Source organism: Patella vulgata, chromosome 2, assembly GCF_932274485.2.
Source record: "Patella vulgata chromosome 2, xgPatVulg1.2, whole genome shotgun sequence".
Lineage (NCBI taxonomy): Eukaryota > Metazoa > Mollusca > Gastropoda > Patellidae > Patella > Patella vulgata.
Genome location: NC_065880.2, coordinates 85,361,370 through 85,383,881, shown reverse-complemented (window position 1 = coordinate 85,383,881; position 22,512 = coordinate 85,361,370). Strand labels below are relative to the sequence as shown.

Here is a 22,512-nt window from a genome sequence, read left to right as displayed (position 1 = left end):
ACATTATGTTGTGTTGTGGCGCTCAATAACTATTCTGTTGTTTGTGTTGTGGCGCCCAATAACTATTCTGTTATTTATAGTACTAACATTATGTTGTGTTGTGGCGCTCAATAACTATTCTGTTATTTATAGTACTAACATTATGTTGTTATTTATAGTACTAACTTTATGTTGTGCTGTGGCGCTCAAAAAATATTCTTTTATTTATAGTACTAACATTATGCTGTGTTGTGGCGCCCAAAAACTATTCTGGTATTTATAGTACTAACATTATGTTGTGTTGTGATGCTAAATAACTATTCTGGTATTTATTGTTATTTATATATACACGATTTGTATATAAATGTTAAAATGAATATTTGACCTACCATTTCACCTTCTCGACCAGCTACACCAATTCCTGTATAACCTTAAACACAAAACATTGACAACGTTGACAAAGTCAAACCAAAAATATAAAATAACCATTGATGTAATTAAGAATTAGGATGGATGTGTGATGTATGAAATACGCTACTTCATGTAGGCCAGTGTTGGACTAAGGCGAGTCTAAGGTTTTTTTTAAAATTAATTACATTCATTTGCTGAATGTGGGTGATAATGCATCTTTAATATATTCGTTTCATAAACAATACTTACCCCGTTCTCCTTTTTGTCCCTGTAAGAAAAGACATCAAAAAGTTGAATTATGACATTATTTGTATACTTAGATAGGGATTTACGTCCGCTACCATCTAGGGTGAAATATCGCTGAACAACTATCACCCATTGTAGCTATAAGTACCCTAGTGCATAAGTACGATAAAGTATACAAAATATATAATTGTTTTGAATGCTTAGACTGATAAGGGGAGATAACTGCAATTTGTTTGAGCCTTTCGGTCAACGTTCAACACAGACAGGTCACACACACTACCAATCTGTTTCACAGAGATCTTCTAATATCTCTGTAACAGGTGACTGTTTCGACACGTGACGTCACATCACGCTGCGTCAATCAATGGCTCAATAGCGCGTGCATTGTTTACATAAGACGTTACTCGGTTTTTCGTACCGTCCGAACGACTAGACAGCTGTCCTTCATTTTAAATTAATGTTTCTCTGTTCGTTTATCCGACTTGTCAATCAACACAACAACAGTGCAGGTGCAGATTGCGCTCGAACAGGAGCTATATAAAAGGGCACAATGCCGTGCAGATCGCACTCGAACAGGGGCTACGTGAAGAGGGCACACTGCAGCGCTTTGAGTAATAGGTTATGGGGTTTTTGCATGGAGAAAAGACATCACGAGGTTTCAATGCGGTTATCGTCAACAGTGTAAAGCATCGTGGCTCAGATATGCTAAAAACCGACTCTAGCATGTTCAACACATCCTATATTGGTTAATTAGAACTTGTTATGTTATAGTTACTGACCTTTTCACCTTCAGGTATAGCCCCTCCTTTCTGGATCCATTCTTGAATAAAACTGGCCCCTTCCACAGAGAATTGTCCTGATGAACCAGGAGGTCCAGGAGGACCCTAAAATGAGACAAAACTATTTCATGTAGCATGAAGCAAATCACAAAGAACGAAATACCATTTCAAATATATTCCATGGTAAAGATTCTAACTATATAAGAACGAACTACCTCGGAAATACAGAACCGACAGTTGAGAAAAATACTAAAACAGTTTTACAAGATACTATTGGGGAAGAAGAAGTTTTTATTGTAGATCATCTGCAGCAAATACTAAAACAATCGTCAAGGTTACTATAGGGGAAGACGTTTTTATTTTGGACAATCTACAAAGTTTAATGTTCTCGAAAATACTAATCTTCCCAAATTCTATACGGGAAAAAGTCTTTATTGTGAACCATTTGCAAAGTTTAATGTCGTTTATAAAGTTTATAAACCGTCTAGGTTTTTTTATGGGAAAAAACCAACACTGGAAGAATAACACGATACAGGTTTAAAGAAAAAACCCGACTGCCAGACCGCAAGTTATTCCCGGCATAAAATATACCCAAAAGATCAAAGCGATTTACCGTTATAGGTTTATAAGATTATAGAATGCACCTTTTAGTATTGTACCATTCTTCTCAAGCCCGATAAACAGACTTGCCATCTCCCCAAATCATGAAATTTACGTCGTGCTTCTTTAAAATGGGGCTGCCCCTAGAACTAGAAAACCAAACAAGTACTTACCCGAACAGATATTCCAGGAGGACCTCTAGGACCCTGTAAATAAAGGTATATTTTATTCCAGATGTGCAATTTAACTAATCAACAGAAATGAATATTATAGTAAGTAAATCCTTGATCCTTAGAATGTTTGTTGGTACTAAACGAAAATGCAAGGTCATCAGCTGTGTACACGAAAGTTAATCAGAACGAACTAGCCAATCTGGTTAAAACACAGATCCTATTTCGTTTCTTTTTATTATAGATCAAAATTTCGTTTTACTTGTCTTTACTATACTAGGTACTGGAAGAGTTGTTATATTACCAACGTTATGGTTGATGTGAGGGATTAGCCAATGAAACTGTCTGTTACGGCGAGTCTTTGACGTGCAATGCATGGAACTGTGGGTATGCCACCAGAAATATCAACGCGGATTGGTTAATCAAATATCTGACGTCATATGTAAAAATTCGCTCGTATGATCCCTGACACGACCTCCAACTACAACCGGTCAGATCTTCATGTAGTAGAGGCCATCGAAAAGTATAAAAAACGAAACGAAATACAGATCTGTATTTTAATCAGATTGAGAACTGGCATTTTGATAACTTTTTATGGACACTCAGTCGACCATGAGCACGTAGAGCATGGGTATTATTTTCTAAAGTTTTATATAAATAATGTATAATGTACAATCATAACCATAGAACGGTTGAAACCGTCTGGTAGATAATGATTAAACAGACTTACTGGTGAACCAGGTCTACCATGTCGTCCATCAAGTCCTTGGCTACCCTGTTAAAAGAATATACATCATTAGTTAGGCGTTTTACCAGTTATAAAACCGAGTATCACAGGTAGGTTGTTCTTAGGTTCACTTTACCGAAATAAATAAAATGAGCCGACTGTTGTCAGTAACCCGAAGGCCAAACCCAAACTAGAGAAAGCTAATTGCAAACTTTTGTGTTATGCTTTGGCCGCGCTCCGAAGGTTCTGTGGCAGTATGCACAGCGAATGCTGGCATTGGATGGGGCCCTGCTGGGCTCTTTGTTTTGCCTGCGCTGCTAATTGGCCTCGTAGGTATTTTTAGATTTTGCCGACAACGGATCTCCATTTTTCTGTCCCCGAGTATAATCTGATTATTCATTTCTTCTGAAGATTTAAAACCAAGTGACGAGCTGACAGAGATGATTGTATATGGATCTACCTACAATACCCCTTTTTAAATCAGGACCAGAGGATTGATTTTAAGCTTCTGTTCCTACCGAACATTGGCATTTACAATAGACGTTTAAATAATTGGATGAAATTAACTTACATTCAATCCATCACAACCAGGAAGACCACGAGGTCCCGATGGTCCAAGTTCACCATCTTGTCCCTAAAACAAATATGAACAACAAAAAAAATTAGATGAATAAAATCCGATTGAATCCTTTTGTTTAAACAATATTTATTTGCAATGTTTACAATTTTATAGCTGATGTGGGATACGAAAACAAGCAGGAAGATGCTTATAAATATCGCTTCCTGAATAAAAAGTTACATCAATTTTCAATTCCATTTAGCCGTACCATAATTTGTGCAGAGGACTGTTAATTTTCTTATACGATTTTATCACCTGAAAATAGAATCTTTACCGTATAGTACGTTAGTTTATTCTGAAACATGCCTGATTACTGCCCGTATAAAGGTGGTATTTTGCCTGGGAAGAAAATCTGATTGTTGCCCCAACATATGCTACTTTTGCCTGAAATTGCTCAATTTTTCGAACATGGCCGCTGTCTCTGGACCCCCTAGTTTTTAAATGGGGAGGGATGGGGTCGCGCACAATTGAGAGAACACGCCTATGATAATTTTAATATACTATGCATGAGATATGCCCATCATTCGGAATTATTAAAATTATCTCTAATAAAAAAAGTGAACTTACATTTTTTCCATTACTTCCTGCTAAACCAGGTAATCCAACTGGCCCCTATTGACGAAAATAAAGGATTTTAGTTGATACTAAACAGATTATGTTGCAGGTAATATTGACATTCGTGTTCGTGTTATACTTATGAAAAGGATATATTGACATAATTACTTACATTATTTAAAACTTAGTTGAACCATGTCCGTAACCTTTAAAGTTGACGCAAAGGACACTTTAATAATTGTTTTCAGCCATCAAAAATCCCAGACTCTCTCAAAACAGCTGGGAAAGGCGAGAATACATTTTATGAATACCATTCCACATCAAATAATTCCATTTGAAATGTCATTTCAGGACTAAAATGTATACTTTTATTTCAATGATTCGCTTGTGTGCAAGGATCTTTATCAACGAGAGGAGGAACTCGTGGTAATCTGTCGATGTAGTACGGGAAATCCTAACCACTGTCACGTAGCTTACACGTCTGGGACTGAAACCACATGGTTCGAACTTCGAACACGGCACGACTATAATACTTACACGATAGCCACGTGGTCCCATCTCACCATTAAAACCAGCTTCACCCTTCCCACCACGTGGTCCAACCATACCATCATCACCTCTGGGACCAGGTACACCTTGAGCTCCACGTGGTCCGATTGGTCCCTAAAATAAAAAACAAATGATAATGATAGTCTGGTGTGTTGATTAGGCGGGTCCGAATGAATGGGAGTGGGGTGGGGGCAGGGGCTGACTGGGATGCAGCCAGATACCCCCAATATTAAAGGGGTCCCCAGATTAATTCTAAAAGAAATTTGGTACCATACATAAATACGTCATTTATTACGTTGTAATTCTTTGGGCCAAATAAAACTATCTAACTGCTATACTGACGTACAGAAATGAAATGAAATGGGGTTTAACGTCCTACTGTTAGACCATTCGCCCTCTCCAATCTATACATGAAAATTTTGACTTTTGGCTTGTTGTGCTCCTGAAATTCGCATTGACCTTTAGTTGTGTTACCCTTCTGGACTTGATCATCAAGACACACGACAATGGGTTATATAGCACAATTAACTTACCGGTAGTCCCGATGGTCCAGGTACACCTTGCGACCCGGCTGGACCCTAAAATACACAAAAATCAAGCATATACATTATTAATATCTGAGGACGCCTATAGAGGGCAGACTTTATTTCTAATCTAACACCTAAGAGTAGCTTCAACTATAACCTTTTACTATGTAATATATTCTCTATAACTAATGTTTAATTATTTATCTACATCATAACATCTTAAGACGCTTAAACATACATTATGCAAGAGCTAAATTTGCCTATTGCAGGTCTTTCTTTAGACCTGAAATGTCATATAAACTATTAATTAAATATTTATTAACATGAAAAGACCATAATCAACTCTTGATGCCATCGGATACTCAAGATTTTAACTAGATTAGAACGGTTCGCCATTTAAAAATTTAATTTAAAAATTGAAAAGCGGGGCTAAGTACCGAATATACCAGTGCCCTGGTTAACACAGTGCACACATCTTGTCAAAACTACAAACAGTGATAACTTGGCTCAGAATGAGGAAATATTAAGTGGGAAATAACGGAATCTTACCAATTCGCCCTTTTCGCCATCATTTCCGACGTATCCAGTTTCACCCTTTTGACCTTTTAACCCAGGATGACCTTCAGGTCCAGTTGATCCTCTTCCTCCATCCATTCCGGGCTGACCCTTCATTCCTGTAAACCCCTAAAAATAATTTGGTAAGAATTAGAAATTTTTTAAAAACATTTCTGTATGTTACAATTACACCAAATTTAGCTAGAAGCCGTGGATAGGAAGAATGACTGATCTGTGGTCTACTATTAAATATTTTTGTACATTATGTCATTCCATACAAATAAAGCTAAAGGGGTTCTTTATTACTAGAGAGTATAATTGTGGTCTATAACTTCGTACATCGTACATCTTCACTAACGTGAACAGAAATGGGGTTTCACGTGCTACTTTTCTGCTTCGGCTGGGCTAATGAAGCTGGACTTACGCCATACAGTCAGAGGCGTAGCCGTGAAATATATTTGGGGGGGGGGGGGGTCGTAGCCGTGAAATATATTTGGGGGGGGGGGGAGGGTTCGTAGCCGTGAAATATATTTGGGGGGGGGGGGGCCGCAAATGAAATTATATAGAATGTTGACAGCCGATGTAGCGCGATAGGGAGAGTGTGGGAGGATCACTCTCCCACTGGGGGTGGGGGGGGGAGGAGGAGGGTACCCCCATAAAATTATTTAAAGTTTCAGTCTTCTGTAAACATCGTTTTGGCATATTTTACGGGGTTAAAACTAAAACATCACACCAATACAATGTTTATCATGTTTAAGTCAGGGGGTGCCGCATTCATATTTTTTCATGACTTACATATTGAATGTTTCGCTTGAATTATGAACAATACGACAAAGAGAGTTTAGTAGGGGAATTTTTATGAGGAGGATCCAAATGAAACAAAACTTGATCACATAACTTTAGTTTATCAGGATGCATATTTGACAATCACCTTGTTAACTACAATACTATATACATATACACATTGACAATTGACATTTACAAGAAAGTTGTATAGATATGTAAAGTATTTTGTACTTTTTGTGTATTATAAATGGATTTCAAAAAGTAAACATAAGTGTTTGTGTTTTAATTTGTACTTTGTTTTATATAGATAGAATCTTAACTAATCTTAATAGTTGTTGTAAATAAATAGGAGTTAGGCCCTACTATGTAAATTTGGAGGAGAGAAATTTGGGGAAAATTTGTCATTTGGCCCCAGGTCCATAGTAAGCGAGCTGTTTTAGGAGTGGCGCCTGTTTTAAATGACCCAGGGAGAGAGAGAGATGGGGTTTAACGTCCACTCGACACACACTAGGTCATTTCGGGACTAATATGGATCTATTTTATTTCAATAATTCGCTTGCACGTAGGGGTCTTTAGCAGTGGGAGGAAACCGGGGGGCCCGGAGAAAACCCACAAGGTTGGACAGGCAACCCTACTCCTTGTCACGTACAACCGGGGAATCGAAAGTTACATAATATATGGTAGTCTGTGAAAGTGGCGTGAATATCAACTGTTCACATTTCTTGTGGAGCAGCTATTATAAGGATATCGGCCTTTAAGGACATTCCCCAACACTCAGCAGCAATTATTTATTCATTAATTTATTTGTTATGGATTTAGTATCCACTGGATAATCAGGACAGAAGAAAACTTGCCTAGTCAGTTTATCCTGTCACCTATTTGTAAACCTGCTTCAAATATCTAAAGATTATTTTGTGAATGTAACTGGTTTTTTTTCTACTAATTACATCAATGTTGGTTTATCTTATTGACATAGTATATACAGCATGATTAAAGTGACAGTCACTGCTAGCAAACTCAAAAGCATGGTTAAAGTGACAGTCACTCCTAGCAAACTCGTCCGCAGTGGATCTTACTCTGCTGCGATACATCACAGGTGGAAGGCATGACAACAGGGACGCCTCCGAAATTAGGGAAAGGGTGTGTAACTGAATATTCTTCGTTGAATTAGTTTCTGATGATAGTTTGTCGTTATAAATAAAACAGAGAGAAATGGGGTTTAAAGTCCACTAGACACATACTAGGTCATTTCGGGACTAACATATAGTTCAATTGTATTTCAATAAGTCGCTTGCACGTACGCTTACGCGTACTGGTCTTTAGCAGTGGGAGGATATCGGATGACCCGGAGAAAACCCAAGAGGTTGGACAGGCGACCCTACTCCTTGTCTCGTACAACCACACCAGTTGACTCAATGACATACCTTATGATACAACGCGTACGGTCTAACCATTCGGCCATCAAGTCCCCGCTTGTCGTTATAACTACAATCGTAAGGATCACCCAAGATTAATTGCACCCGCGAGCTTAAACATGCAATCATCATCAAAACACACTGTGTAAATGTGTGTTGGCTATGACACGATAATGCGGGGGTGGGGGGGGGACACTTGACCCAAGTAATCTTTTCAAGATTGTTGGATACGATGTAGGAATGGGACGAGAAGACCAAAAAAGGTAAAATGAACAAGAAAAAAGATGACGTCCGCTCGTCTCAGAGTTGTCCAATAAAGCGTCAGTCCTACGACGACGAACATTTTTTCCTCGTTTAACGTTCTCGGTTAACCGAATGTAAAATCGTCTGCCTTCCAATTCAAATGATCCATGTTAATTCCGGCTATCCTGATTTTGATGAAATGAGATGTATATTTCTCTGTAGTTGTAGTGACCTCCCCTTTAATGTGGTATATCTATTAAAACGTACAGTCTCCGCCATCTGGAATACACGAGAACACTTGTACTCGAGAGTAAATTTGTACTCCCCGATTCTCAGAATATGTCTGCTCGATCAGCAAAGTTCAAACCAACTGTAATGTACCTGTACCAATCAGGTCCTCGTAGAGATATGTGGTGGTCGTGGTGTGAGGGCGGGGGTGGGGGTGGTGGGAGTTGATGGGAACGCCCCCCCCCCCCGCCAAAACACACACAACACTAGTAATTTGCAATGGTTCAATCATCAATTCATTTGCAATGTTTTAAACATCTGCAGCATTAAAATCGTCAAAAATAAAAGCCCAGGAATTTTCGGGAGATATATTACCACCCATTCCGCTTTAGCTGTCTACGACCCTGTTTTAATCTACATAAAGGGCAGCTGACACGTTCTAAATTGATCTCTGTATTATTCTATAAGAAGAGGAGCTGAATCGTTCAAAACTAAACTAAACAGTTTTTGAGTGATTTCGTCAAAATCGTTCTAAAATGATCTCACCAGTTATTGATCGATCTTGTCTAAAGCTTTCTAAAATGACCTAAACAGTTATTGAGCGATCTAAAGCGCTCTAAAAAATGACCTAAACAGTTACTGAACAATCCAAATCGTTCCAGTTATTGAGCAACCTCAAGCGTTTTAAAGCATTATTCTGTGGATTTTAAACCCGAATCCCGTCGACACTAATGACACAAAATATAAATACGTGGACGGGGTGGGGTGACGGCTGATTTTACACGACGAACAAGATTCCATGAGGCACAAAAACCCAAAGTTTGATTACAGGATTATAACTACGTGATATATATTTTTTTATTCAATTTGAGACGACCGCAAAATCTCAAGGGAGCGTATAAACTCTAACCCCATGACATAACGCGCGCCATTACATGTACGTCCGATTCACTTAGCCAATGAAATCGTCGAGAGATAGAGAGTTTTTTTTATTATTCTAGATATGTAAGTTTGTCGGAATGTATAGACTATTACAACGCACGCGGTAAATTCTAAATTAAGCGTTTCCTATTGTTCACCGTCACTTCACTAACACCCAACTTAATCCCTGGAATTTAGCTAAAACTATTGTTACGGTATTAAATTTAAATTCAACTTAAATAAAATAGTTTCCACGCACTTAATGCCTTCTATGAGTTACATTTATGCACATAAATGTTTTAATAATACTACTCAACTTGTGGGATGTTTGTTCCGCGGTAAATGTAATCGTAGGAGTTCGGGATTGTACGTGATATCAACTGACAAGATAGGGCATTGGCTTCTCGGCTAGAATGTCCCACGTTCACAGGTTTGGCACTGGCGGGACTGACAAGGGAAGTCTGCCTGGTCGTTCGGTGCATCTGCACCCGTCTACAAATTGGCGTACACGCAAAAGAAATGAAATGAAATGTGGTTTAACGTCCTACTGTTCTGCCATGCAGTGTGCTATAAGGGAAATTTTGCCCGGGCAGCGGCACTATGACCTACTGTAATATCGAATTCCAACTGCCAAGGGTTCTTTTACGTGCAAGTCAATGTGTTCACGGTTTTTCGTTCCACCCGAACGACTATACGTTGTCCCTTGTCAGGCCTTCTGTCTTGCACCATTGACATCGGTGAACTACGCCGGAAAATCCAGATGAACTTTCTCGGTCAACGCAGAGATCGAACACGGGACCTCCAGCTTAGCGTGCCAACGTCCTACTCACTGAGTCACAGTTTAACTTCCATAGAACGCTTTATTTTGCCTTAAAGTGATCAATATTCGACGCACAGCCGTAACTATTTTAATATTAAAATCTTACAGTTGTATCACAAGTGTGGCAAAGCTAGTTTCATTTTGTTGGTATTGTTTTATTTACAGTCTGTAGACGCCTAAATAGTCGAGACTAATAACAGCTATATTTAGATACTTTTTAGCTAGTCCGCCCTCTCCTCTGAAGAGGCTCTACTTTAAAGGGCTTGCGATCGGCCAATAGATCACTGGTGGCAGATAAATAACCGGGTTGTGGGTCCTGGGCAGCCATTGTAGCAAAATTCCCCACTTAAAAAAAACCGCTACACCATTCCGTGGCCGAAAACAGAAAATGAGCGCCACAAAAGATTTTTGAAAAGGGGGTGGTGGCTTGGGTACAAAATAATCAACGATTGATGTATTCAATGATTAGGGTAATAAACCAACACCAGAGACGGTCACTGACCTTTTGAATTTAAACTATTTAAAATATCCAAATACAAATAGGAGCTCCCAAAAATAGAAAATTAAAATGTCTACAATCTGAGAAGTTACTTTGAGGTGAATCACCTGATTAAAAATAAGGTGGTTTTTATTCTGAATAGATGACGAAGAGGTTTAAGATGCATGTCAGTCAATATAATTAAACTAAATGTTTATTCATTTTCGTTTATTTTCACAGCCAGTTCATTAACATATAAAGAAAAGCTCTTTCTGTCTACGAGCGATGATCCTGGAATATTTGGACCGGCGACGGGTAGACCTACTCAAAACGAGGCAGAAAGAAAGAAATGAAATGAAATGAAATGAAATGGGGTTTAACGTCCTACTGTTCTGCTCCTATACTGGGCTAATACGCCATACAGTGTGCTATGAGGGAAATTTTGCCCGGGCAGCGGCACTATCGCCTACTCTTATATCGAATTCCAACTGCCAGGGGATCTTTTACGTGCATTCCAATATATACACGGGACCTCGGTTTTTCGTCTCATCCGAAGGACTAGACAGCTGTCCTTGTCAGACCTTCCGTTCTGCACCACTGACAAGGGGAAACCACGGGGTTTAACGTCTACTCGACACAAACTAGGTCACTTCGGGACTAACATATGGTTCTATTTTATTTCAATAATTCGTTTGCGCGTAGGGGTCTTAAGCAGTGAGAGGAAACCGGAGGACCCGGAGAAAACCCACGAGGTTGGACAGGCGAACCTACTCCTTATCGCATAAAACCGGGGAATCGAAACTACGCCAGACTCAATGACACACATTCTGATACAAATTCGCAACAGAGGCGATAGGAATTGTCCTTGGTCCCTGTTCCCCTTGATAACCCGATACCTCACCGGGAAAAAAGACGGGGAGGGCAGGGGGTGGGCGCTGATACGGTTGTGAGTACCGTCATCACCCCAACCCAGTTATTTTGGCCAATAAAGGTAGGTCTTTTATCTGTTACCGGCGATATTACCTCTGTGAAAGCGGACGTTAAATAATCCTATTCACACACACACACGGTTATGCTTCTTTGCGGCTACCGCGTCGTTGGTCATTAACCTCCACAATGCAGAATATGAGTAGGATATGAAATGAAATGGGGTTTAACGTCCTACTGTTCTGCTCCTATACTGGGCTAATGAAGACGGGCATACTCCATACTGTGTGCTATGAGTTAAATTTTGCCTGGACAGCGGCGCTAAGGCCAACTGCCAAGGGATCTTTTACGTGCAAGCCGATGTGTACACGGGACCTCGGTTTTTAGTGCCATCCGAACGACTAGACAATTGTCCTTGTCAGGCCCTCCGTCCTGCACCACTGACAAGGGGGAAACCACGCCGGAAAATCACGATGAACTTTCACGGCAAACACCGGGAGCGAACCCGCTACTTCCAGGTTAGCGAGCTAACGTCTTACTCACTTAGCCATCATGACTCCAGTATACGTAGGACTAACAACATACTACACCCTTTCCCATTGAATGCATATTTCTACTTGTTATAAATTATTCGCCTATAAGTTTCAATTAATTTACTATAAATAGAAACACAAGTGAAATAGGCTAGACATTAAACAAATATTTATTTATTTAAATATTAAAATATTCTAGATTTTTAAATAGGGTTACAATGAACTTTCAAAGCTTTCTTTGTCTACATATTTTATATTATAAGAATCAAGTGCGTGTCGAGGATGTCTTGGGGTGTTTGGGGTGGGGGGGATAAAAAAAGGGCACAATTATTTAAGCTTGCGCCAGCCCACAAACAAAGTCATAAAAAATAGAAAATTCAATTCAATGCTTTATGACTTGGATTCTACTGACTTATCAGATATCGGAAGGGAGAAAGAGGGTTTAACGTCCACTCAACACAAACTACGTCATTTAGGGACTAACATATGGTTCAGTTTTATTTCAATAATTCATCAAACCGTACGAAAACCGAATATATTCAAATTGATTTAATTATTAAGTACGACTTCGACATTAGAACTACGGAATTTAGCCAAATTTCTATGGCCGAATGGTTAGCGCTTGCGCGTTGTATCATAAGGTCTATCATTGAGGCCACTGCGGTGGTTTCGATTCCACGGTTGTACGTGACAAGGAGTAGGGTCGCCTGTCCAATCTCGTGGGTTTTCTCCGGGTTCCCCGGTTTCCTCCCATTGATAAAGACATTTACGCTCAAGTAAATTATTAAAATAAAATTAAATCATATGTTAGTTCCGAAATGACCTAGTCTTTGTCGAGTGGACGTTGTCCCCCCCCCCTCTCTCTCTCTCTCTCTCTCTCTCTCTCTCTCTCTCTCTCTCTCTCCTTATCATTAACTTTGATAGCATCCTCAGCATAAGCAACATTATTTGACAAACACAATAAATGTTCTCTATTTTTCTTTTATGAAGACGCGCGCTGTATCATAAAGTCTGTCATTGAGTCGACTGGCGTGGTGTCGAATCCCCGGTTGTACGTGACAAGGACCAGGGTCGCCTGTCCAACCTCGTGGGTTTTCTCCGGGTCCTCCGGTTTCCTCCCACTGCTAAAGACCCCTATGCGCAAGCGAATTATTGAAATAAAATTAAACCATATGTTAGTCCCGAAATGACCTAGGTTGTGTCGAGTGGACGTTAAACCCTATTTCTCTCTCTCTCTCTCTCTCTCTCTCTCTCTCTCTCTCTCTCTCTTATGAAGAAGACTCATTTAAAATATATTTTAGAAATATATAATGCTTCCCATCGCTGTTCTACAAACAATTTCCTGCCAGAACGGATATAGCAAAAAAGCCACATTTTTGTCATATATTTGCATACGGTCAGGCTACAGAAAATTTACATTACTTGTTTCCTGAAATTTGTAATTTTATGTTATTGTAATTTTTATGTTATTGTTTAATGCCGATGGCGTTTATTCTTGAATGACGAGCATATGTATGTCTATAGTGTGTCTGTGTCTGTCTACGTCTGCACCCAGGGGCAAGGTTTCCACTCAAAACATCTCATAGGAAATACCAACATTGGTTGAGTCAGCGGATTTTGCCGCCTGATTAAAACACAGATCCTATTTCGTTTCGTTTTTTTATAGTTGAAAATTTACTTGTCTTTACTAAAGTAGGATCTGGAAGAGTTGTTATATAATCCGCGTTCTGGATGATGTGAGGGATTAGCCAATGAAACGGTCTGTTACGGTGAGTTTTTGGGTGGGTAACCCACTAGAAACATCAACGCTGATTGGTTAATCAAATACTAGACGTCATAGGGTCAAAAGCCCCTCGAATGACCCTTGACGTGACCCTCCACTACAAATCGTCAGATCTTCATGTAGTAGAGGCCATCGAAAGTATAAAAAAAACAAACCGAAATATAGATCTGTATTTTAATCAGTTTGTCAAGACGATGCAGGGTGTGCGCCATTGTTACAATTCACCTTTAAGGATGACAATATATAAACATAAACACTCTAAGTTAATAGGTCAAGAGGTCAAGCAGTAAAACAATTGACCTTTCAACTAAAGTACTTCAAGTTCAAAACATTTAAAGAGTAAAAAATCTATATAAACTTTAAGACGAGGTCACCGAATATTATTATTTTTAACGAGCAGTCAATGCAAAGATACTCGAATTAAATTTATTCCGATTATTCAACACTTACCCATTGAGAATAAAACATATTAATATGTCAGTTTCAAATTTTCAAAATGGCGATGGAAATAAAAGAAATAAAATGGGGTTTAACGTTCTACTGTTCTATACCAATACAGACGGGCTAATATAAACGGACATACACCATATCCGCATCCTCTTCAACGAATTCCAGCTGTCAAGGCTTCTTGTATTGGACAGCTGTCTAGTCCTTCGGATGAGACGAAAAACCGAGGTCTCGTGTATACATTGGAATGCACGTAAAAGATCCCTTGGTAGTTGGAATTCGATATAAGAGCAGGCGATAGTGCCGTTGCCCGGGCAAAATTTCCCTCATAGCACACTGTATGGCGTATGCCCGTCTTCATTAGCCCAGCAGAGGAGCAGAACAGTAGGACGTTAAACTCCATTTCATTTCTTGTATTGACAGTGCGCTGCATCATAAGGGGTGTTATTGAGTCAACTGATGTGGTTTCGATTCCTGGCTTGTACATGACAAGGAGTAGGGTCGGCTGTCTAACCTCATGGGGTTTCTCCGGTTTCCTCCCACTATTAAAAACCACACGTGCAAGCGAAGTTTTGAAATAAGATTGAACTATATGTTAGTCCCGAAATGACATAGTTTGTGTCGATTGAACGTTAAACCCCATTTCTCCCCTCTCCCCCTCTCTTTCTTTTTAGAGGAACGTCAACGTATAGACAATACCTCTGGTCTTCGTCCAATTCGAACGGCTAGACACAGTTCCTTGTCAGAGAGAACTAGGCTGAAAATTTTCGAGGAATTTTTTCGGCAAACACCGGGATCGAACTTGATACCGTATACTCTGCTGCACAGAGCACGCAATATAATAAACTCAGTGATTTTAACAGGAATGAACAACACAGACGGAGAGAAGATGCCAGGGACCATAAATCACCATTACTATCCATCGATCATTATAAGCAATATATAAGTACAAGGTAGTTTTTTTTCATCCATCTCCGAAAAACCGCGATCCCAATTACCCTAACAATAACGCGCAATCCACATATGACGTCATATGTGCAGGGCCGTCTCCGATCTGGTGTTCTCCAACCTTCGTGTAGTAGAGGCCATCGAAAGTATAAAAAACGAAACGAAATATAGATCTGTATTTTACTCAGATTGGTTCTTCACACAACGCTTTATAGTGAGAAACCTGGAGTCATTTGAAATAGGTGCCCCTCCTAAAATTACTGTCTTACTTCAAACATGGGGTCACGCGACATCTTGACAAAATCTAGTATTTCTTGTATGTAATTTTAAATGAAACCCTCTGATGTTAGATTATCCAGTGTTTCTGCTTATATGTAAAACCAGTCAAACCTGTTTTATAGTCCATGTTATCATGACGCAAGAAATCTTTTGATGTAACACACCCCCTCTCTTCAGATCTTGATCTCTTTGAACAGCTACAGGTGTAATGTGTGCAGACCTTTAATAACTTTTTTTTACTTTATCTTTTATTAAAGTCCACCGCCCACAAGATTTATTAAGCAACAGGCTAATGACCTTAAAGCAGCTAAAATCGCTTTCATTTGGGTCAAAATTTCTGTTATATCTAAATGGTTAAAGATTTAAGGTATCGTGTCAATTTTTTTTTCATTTGGTGACCTGATAATCTATTGCCGCTCCATTAGAGGTCTATACAGTGCATGACCCACATTTTTATAAAATAAAAGTCTGGTTTAATCCAGACACCGTACAGTATAATACAGCTTGGGACACCGGTCTCCATTTTCAGATGAAGACTGACGGGTTTAAGTTGTAAAAGGTATATTATAAGGTATATTAAATTAGTTTCTCGGTCCTAATGTAGAGGATTTTAGGGGCTTTTAACACAAAATTAAGCAGTTTAATTCTCCAAAATATAATCGAGATTGACCCTTTAATCTTCGACAGCAGAACACTCCAACTGTCGTATCTGAACACTGGCTTTATTTTTCCATGTAGAATTTCCAACAAGATAAATTGTCATCGCACAAAATTAATCAACGAAATCGAACGAAATAAACAAATGTTCGACCCAAATCAATATCTCTAGTTATTTTTAATTTCTACATGTAGTATTAAGGATTGAATTTAAAGTGTCAATTTAGTAATCCATTTGATCAGAGGCAACACCCACACTCCTTAATTGCTTCGGAGATATGTCGGTCGGGGGGGGGGGGAGTGGGGTGGTTGTGCACGGACACTGCGAAACCCATAGGATTTGTACCCTGGACTATCCTTTTGACAATTACAGACTTCTATGGAACACCAGAGTGCAAATGAAATGTGTTCTGCTAGTATACTGGGCTAATGAAGACGGGCATACGCCATATAGTGTGCTATGAAGGAAATTTTGCCCGGGCAGCGGCACTATGGCCTACTCTAATATCGAATTCCAACTGCCAAGGGTTCTTTTACGTGCATCGCCTGTTCAACCTCGTGAGTTTTCTCTGGGTCCTCAGGTTTCCCCACACTGCTAAAGACCCCTACGCGCAAGCGAATTATTGGAATAAAATTAAACCATATGTTAGTCCCGAGTGGACGTTAAACCCCATTTCTCTTTTACGTGCACGCCAATGTATACAAGACACCTCGGTTTTTCGTCCCATCCGAACGACTAGACAGCTGTCCTTGTCCGGCCTTCCGTCCTGCACCACTGACAAGGGACCAGAGTGTAACCTGTCTATATAAACTGTTTGTAATAAAATGGAATGCTGTATCTATTTACATACAGGATATCTCTTCAACATATTTAACTAAATAAACAATCCTCTCATATTAAACAGCTTTATAATTCTATATTTACTTCACAATATAATAACACTGCAGTTTGTTTATTATGGAAGATGCAATACGGAAGTCGGCTCGGATTGCTTTTATGCAACACAGATTTAATATAAAAAAACGATAAAGTAATCGGGGAAATCAGACTGATAATTCTGATGTTTTTGTTTTCGTACATCTACGAGGTTGGACAGGCGACCCTACTCCTTGTCACGTACAACCGGGGAATCGAAAACACACCAGGTCTTATGATCCAACCCCCCAGGTGCAATAAGGAAGCCAGTTTACATTGCTTTTATGCAACACAGATTTAATATATGAAAAGACGATGAGAATGTAATAATTGGAAAAATCAGACTGATAATTCTAATGTCTTTGTTTTCGTATATCTAAATGCGACTTGAGCACATCGGAGAAATGAAATGAAATCGGGATTACCGTCCTAATTGTCTGCACAAACCGCCCGGAAAACGGGTTCTTTTACTTGCATGTCGACGTGTAAGCGGGACCCCCAGCTTTTCGTCTCATCCGACAGACTAGACACTGTTCCTTGTCAGGCCCTGAACTCCACTTTCTCGGCCAACACTGGATCGAATCCGGGAACCCATGGTTATCAAGCCAAGCCCTTCTCATTGAGATACCGTGGCTCCCCACATCTGTGAAATCAGACGTCCACTCGACACAAACTAGGTCATTTCGGGACTAACATGTGGTTCAATTTAATTTCAATAATTTGCTTGCGCGTAGGGGTCTTTAGCAGTGGGAGGAAACCGGAGGACCTGGAGAAAACCCACGGGGTTGGACAGGCGACCCTACTCCTTGCCACGTACAACCGGGGATTCGAAACCACGCCAATTGACTTAACCCTTGTGGGTTCACGTTGTGAGAATCACATAGCAGGTATCATGGGGTCCATATGGACCCCAGTTATAATTCAAGTTTTTACGTACAAATATATTTGAATTAAAAGGCAGCGGTTTGCTTTTTATTTGCATTCATATTTGACGTCTGAAAATCAACTAAATTATTATCAAAAAACATTTTAGTGGCATATGGAAAAGCTTTAATAATTCTCACCAAATTGCTACTTTGTGTACTATGTGATAAAGAGGTTAAATGGCAATTCATGCTTGATACAGAAAACATTCAATATTTGGAATTCATCATTTAATTTTTGGTATTTGTAACATGCAAATGCTAAAAGAGGGAATACTCTGACATACGCAATATGGTATCAGACAGCAAACACATTGGCGAAATCACTACTGTGAGTTATAAGTTAGGGGTCCGGTCATAGGCGTACGGGGCCGAACTTGTTTGGGGGGGCCAGCATATTTTCCCGACAAATATATTTCTTTACAGTCCGCCGAGCCGCGGGCGGGTGGGAAATCAGACGTCCACTCGCCACAAACTAGGACTTTTCGGGACTAACATGTGGTTCAATTAAATTTCAATAAAGGGGTCTTTAACAGTGGGAGGAAACCGAGAGACCCAGTGAAAACCCACGAGTTTGAACAGGCGACCCTACTTCAAACAATCAATCGAAGTCACAACAATTAAAATGTATTTTGAGTAAGACTGTTAAATAATTAATACATCTGCATTAGCCCATTCGGAGCAAAACAGTAGAACGTTAAACCCCATTTCATTTCGTTAAAAGATCAAGCCTACTAGCTCGACTATGTACGCTTTTCTTTATTACTTTCAAGTGAATTTATGTCCTAAAATGATAAATCACTTCCTTTGTAGGGTTTTGTGTTCGAGACATAACAGCTCTATAGGTCAAAGGTGAACAAATATAGGTCAAAGTTTAGTCTAGTTAAACGAATTATGAACGGCAGATTTTTTTGTCGTAAAGCACGAGACATAACTCATGTCAAAGGTTACAGGTCAGGGGTCAAGGGTCATCAAAGATAATAATTTACTTACCATTTCTCCTTTCAGATCTCGACATGAACAACCCCTGTTACACCGACCCTAGAATAAAATAAAGAATACACGTCCTTAGATTAAAGATGCATTATGTACGAGCTAAGTCTGCCGAATGGAGGTCTGTATTTTGTATTATATCGTCAGTGGTTCTCAACCTTTTTTTGCAAACACATGAAAAAATAGCGGCACACCTGGCTATAAATAATATATGAAAAATATTTGATTTTTGCAAAATAAAAACATGGCAACTTATAGACGACATACAACCGTAGACACTGACTAGTCATAGACACATAGAATGACTCCAACTCAGTAAAGAAAAACACAGCTATGAACTTACCAGTAGACACCAATGAATACTCAATTGGGATCACGTGGTTTTTCGCATTTTCTTAGTGTGCCATTAAAAATTTCGCGGCACACATAGAAAGATCTCGCAGCACACTGGTTGAGAATCACTGATATGGACATTTATTCACACGAAAAGCTTATAATCAACCCTTTACTTCACAGGATGACCGAGATTTAAAAGGATTAGAACACCAGCGAGATTAAAAATGATAATTAAAATAAAAAACGACTAGAATGGACTAGGCGCAAACGAGTGCTTTTCAGTTTGGACTGTTCGCATATTTCCCCGAACATAATTGATTAAAAATTTAATGTAAAATCACTTTATACTTTCATATTATATTTAACATTAATATGTGCTTTTGGACCTATTTTCTTTCATTTTAACTTGTTTTTTTTTTTTAAAAAAAGAAAAAAAGAGCTATACACCCTTTAAGTATATAAATTTGCTCATAAATTTTTGCTGTACTTCTGTACTAAATTGCCTACATCTGTTGATAATAATATATTTTATTTATTTATTTATATGATCGCTTGAAGTTATTATTTGCATATGCATACATGTAATATATTCATTCGCCATGGCTATTTCTGACCTGTTGAGAAGAGCAGGGCCATGTTTGTTATTTACTAATAATTCAAGAACACTTCTACTCGGTGGGTAGATTTGATTTTCCATACCATATATTCGCGTATGTAAGGATAAAACTCGTAAGAACTACAAACTATTTTTAGCTATGTGAGATTCTCAAATGGGAGAGAGCGAGAGAGAGAGAGAGAGAGAGAGAGGGGGAGGGGGTTAACGTCAACTTGACACAAACTAGGTCAATAATTGGCGTGCGCGTAGGGGTCTTTAGCGGTTGTCACGTACAACCGGGGAATCGAAACCACACCTGTTGACTCAATGACAGACCTTATGACACAACGCGCTCGCGCTAACTATTCGGCGATCCAACCCCCCTTCTAAAATGAAAATTGGTATGAGGGGTTTCCTAAAGAATACGCATAACCTACCCCGTGGACAGCACTACTTATAGCAAACCGAATCGATGGTTTGGACCTGAATTTCAGAAACGAAAATCACTCCAAACAATCCCATACAAAAAATGTCACCAAAAAAAACCCCCACCCAAATGTTTTAAGAATACACAAGAGACTTCTGAGATTTATCTTGGTCTGGCAAGGGACGACGCATAGTCATTCAGATGGGGCGAAAAAAAAGAAACCATGTGTACATTTGGCGTGCACGTAAAAATCCCTTAACAATGCCTATGTCCGGGAAAAATTTACCTTGTGGCTTCCTACGTATACCGTTTTTTCTATCTGACAAAATGAAAATGAATCATAGTTTATATGTTTCTAACTATTTACTATAGGGAGGGTGGGGGGGAATGGCCGAATGGTTAGCACGTGCGCGATGTATCATAAGGCCTGTCATTGAGTCAACTGGCGTGGTTTCGATTTGCCGGTTGTACGTGACAGGGAGTAGGGTTGCCTGTCCAGCCTCGTGGGTTTTCTCCGGGTCCTCCGGTTTCCTCCCACTGCTAAAGACCCCTACGCGCAAGTGAAATAAGATTAAACCATATGACCAAGTTTGTGTCGAGTGGACGTTAAACCCAATCTCTCTCTCTCTGTTTATTATTATTACTATTATTATTATTATTATTACAGCATATTTATAGTGCACCCTTTCATATAACATGTTCAGGGGCACTTTACAAAGTGACGATGTAAATCACACATAAACAACAAGATTATGGGCATGTTAACGATTGTATACAGAGTCAGTTAAAAGCCTGATTAAATTAATGTGTTTTAAGTTGTTTTTTAAAAGAATATAGAGATGTACAACATCTTAAACTAAATGGTAGATTATTCCATAAAACAGGTGCTTGATAACTAAAAGAGCGCTGACCATAAGAGACTAGTTGAACACCATAGCTTGTAACATATTAGTGTCGGTATGTTAAATGTCTATATTTCATCTATGAAAGACTGTCACTGGTGACTTATAATGATATCTAAATATATCCAATTTAACACAACTTGTTGATATAGCGGATATCGCCATGGTCTGTAAATACACGACATTGTGAGGTATAAATTAACTAACAGATGTAAAATTTCTGGTTCTATGTCACTTAATACATTCTGGATGAATCTCCTTCTATTTACAGGCCTTTCTCCCTTTGAGTACAAGTTACTCGTCCTTTTATGGTTAATTAAATTCCCGATGCGCCATTTGTATTTTTTCTAAAATATAAAATTTCTCACGGCTTAACCTACGCTAATATATACTAAGATTGATTTTTAACACTGATTAATTAAACATACATTATGCAAGAGCAAAATCTGTCTATTGCAGGCCTTTCTTTAGGCCTGAAATGTTATCTATATTATTAATTAGACATTTATAATTAACTTATCCAGACCATAATAAACTCTCGATGTCAAGGCTAGCCTTCGATGTTGGCTGGATTAGATTCCTATATGCCGCTTAACGGCCATTGATAATTAAATCAAAACAGTGGATAATCGAGACTATGCTGTTTATATTAATGATTTTAGTAATGATGACCGAGACTATGGGAAAATTTCACCCGCTTCGTTCTCGGCCCATAGTGGATCAATTTGACTGAAATTTTCTCCGGCTTGGATTCAATCGGATTTAAAATAGGCCTACAATTAAATTTGGCGGCGGGGTATCGCATAGAGAGTAGCATAGATTGATGAAATGTCAATTCCACATATTTTTGTAAATACTGAACACAATTGAACAATTTTTGGGCTGATATTTCTATTAGAGATTCTATGATAGCGCTAAAATGATTTCAATACCCAAAACAAATTCTTACAGTGTGTTTTATACAGAATTTGATTGAGTATCGAGAAGTTTAACAAATCAGAATGTAATGAATGTTTTTTCAATTTTATTCATTGAAGCCACGCAGTCACCTCTGTCCCTCCCTGGAGGGTGGATGGCCCAATGGTTAGCACGTGCGCGCTGCGCTGTATCATACGGTCTGTCATTGAGTCAACTGGTGGGGGTTTCGATTCCCCGGTTGTACGTGACAAGGAGGAGGGTCGCCTGACCAACCTCGTGGGTTTTCTCCGGGTCGTCCGGTTTCCTCCCACTGCTAAAGA

The 22,512-nt window shown here is 39.1% G+C and overlaps 1 protein-coding gene across 1 annotated transcript in view; it reads right to left on the bottom strand.

The window, feature by feature from the left end:
- Window positions 1–22,512, bottom strand: part of LOC126812084 (collagen alpha-5(IV) chain) — a 46,698-nt gene that overhangs the window by 7,213 nt on the left and 16,973 nt on the right. The window contains exons 3-13 of the mRNA XM_050538269.1: window positions 19,015–19,062; window positions 5,712–5,846; window positions 5,169–5,213; window positions 4,624–4,749; window positions 4,099–4,143; window positions 3,484–3,546; window positions 2,916–2,960; window positions 2,189–2,221; window positions 1,416–1,520; window positions 640–658; window positions 369–409 (exon numbers count right to left, since the gene is read on the bottom strand). Of these exons, the coding sequence (XP_050394226.1) occupies window positions 369–409; window positions 640–658; window positions 1,416–1,520; window positions 2,189–2,221; window positions 2,916–2,960; window positions 3,484–3,546; window positions 4,099–4,143; window positions 4,624–4,749; window positions 5,169–5,213; window positions 5,712–5,846; window positions 19,015–19,062 (705 nt within the window). The remainder of the gene's footprint in view (window positions 1–368; window positions 410–639; window positions 659–1,415; window positions 1,521–2,188; window positions 2,222–2,915; window positions 2,961–3,483; window positions 3,547–4,098; window positions 4,144–4,623; window positions 4,750–5,168; window positions 5,214–5,711; window positions 5,847–19,014; window positions 19,063–22,512) is intronic.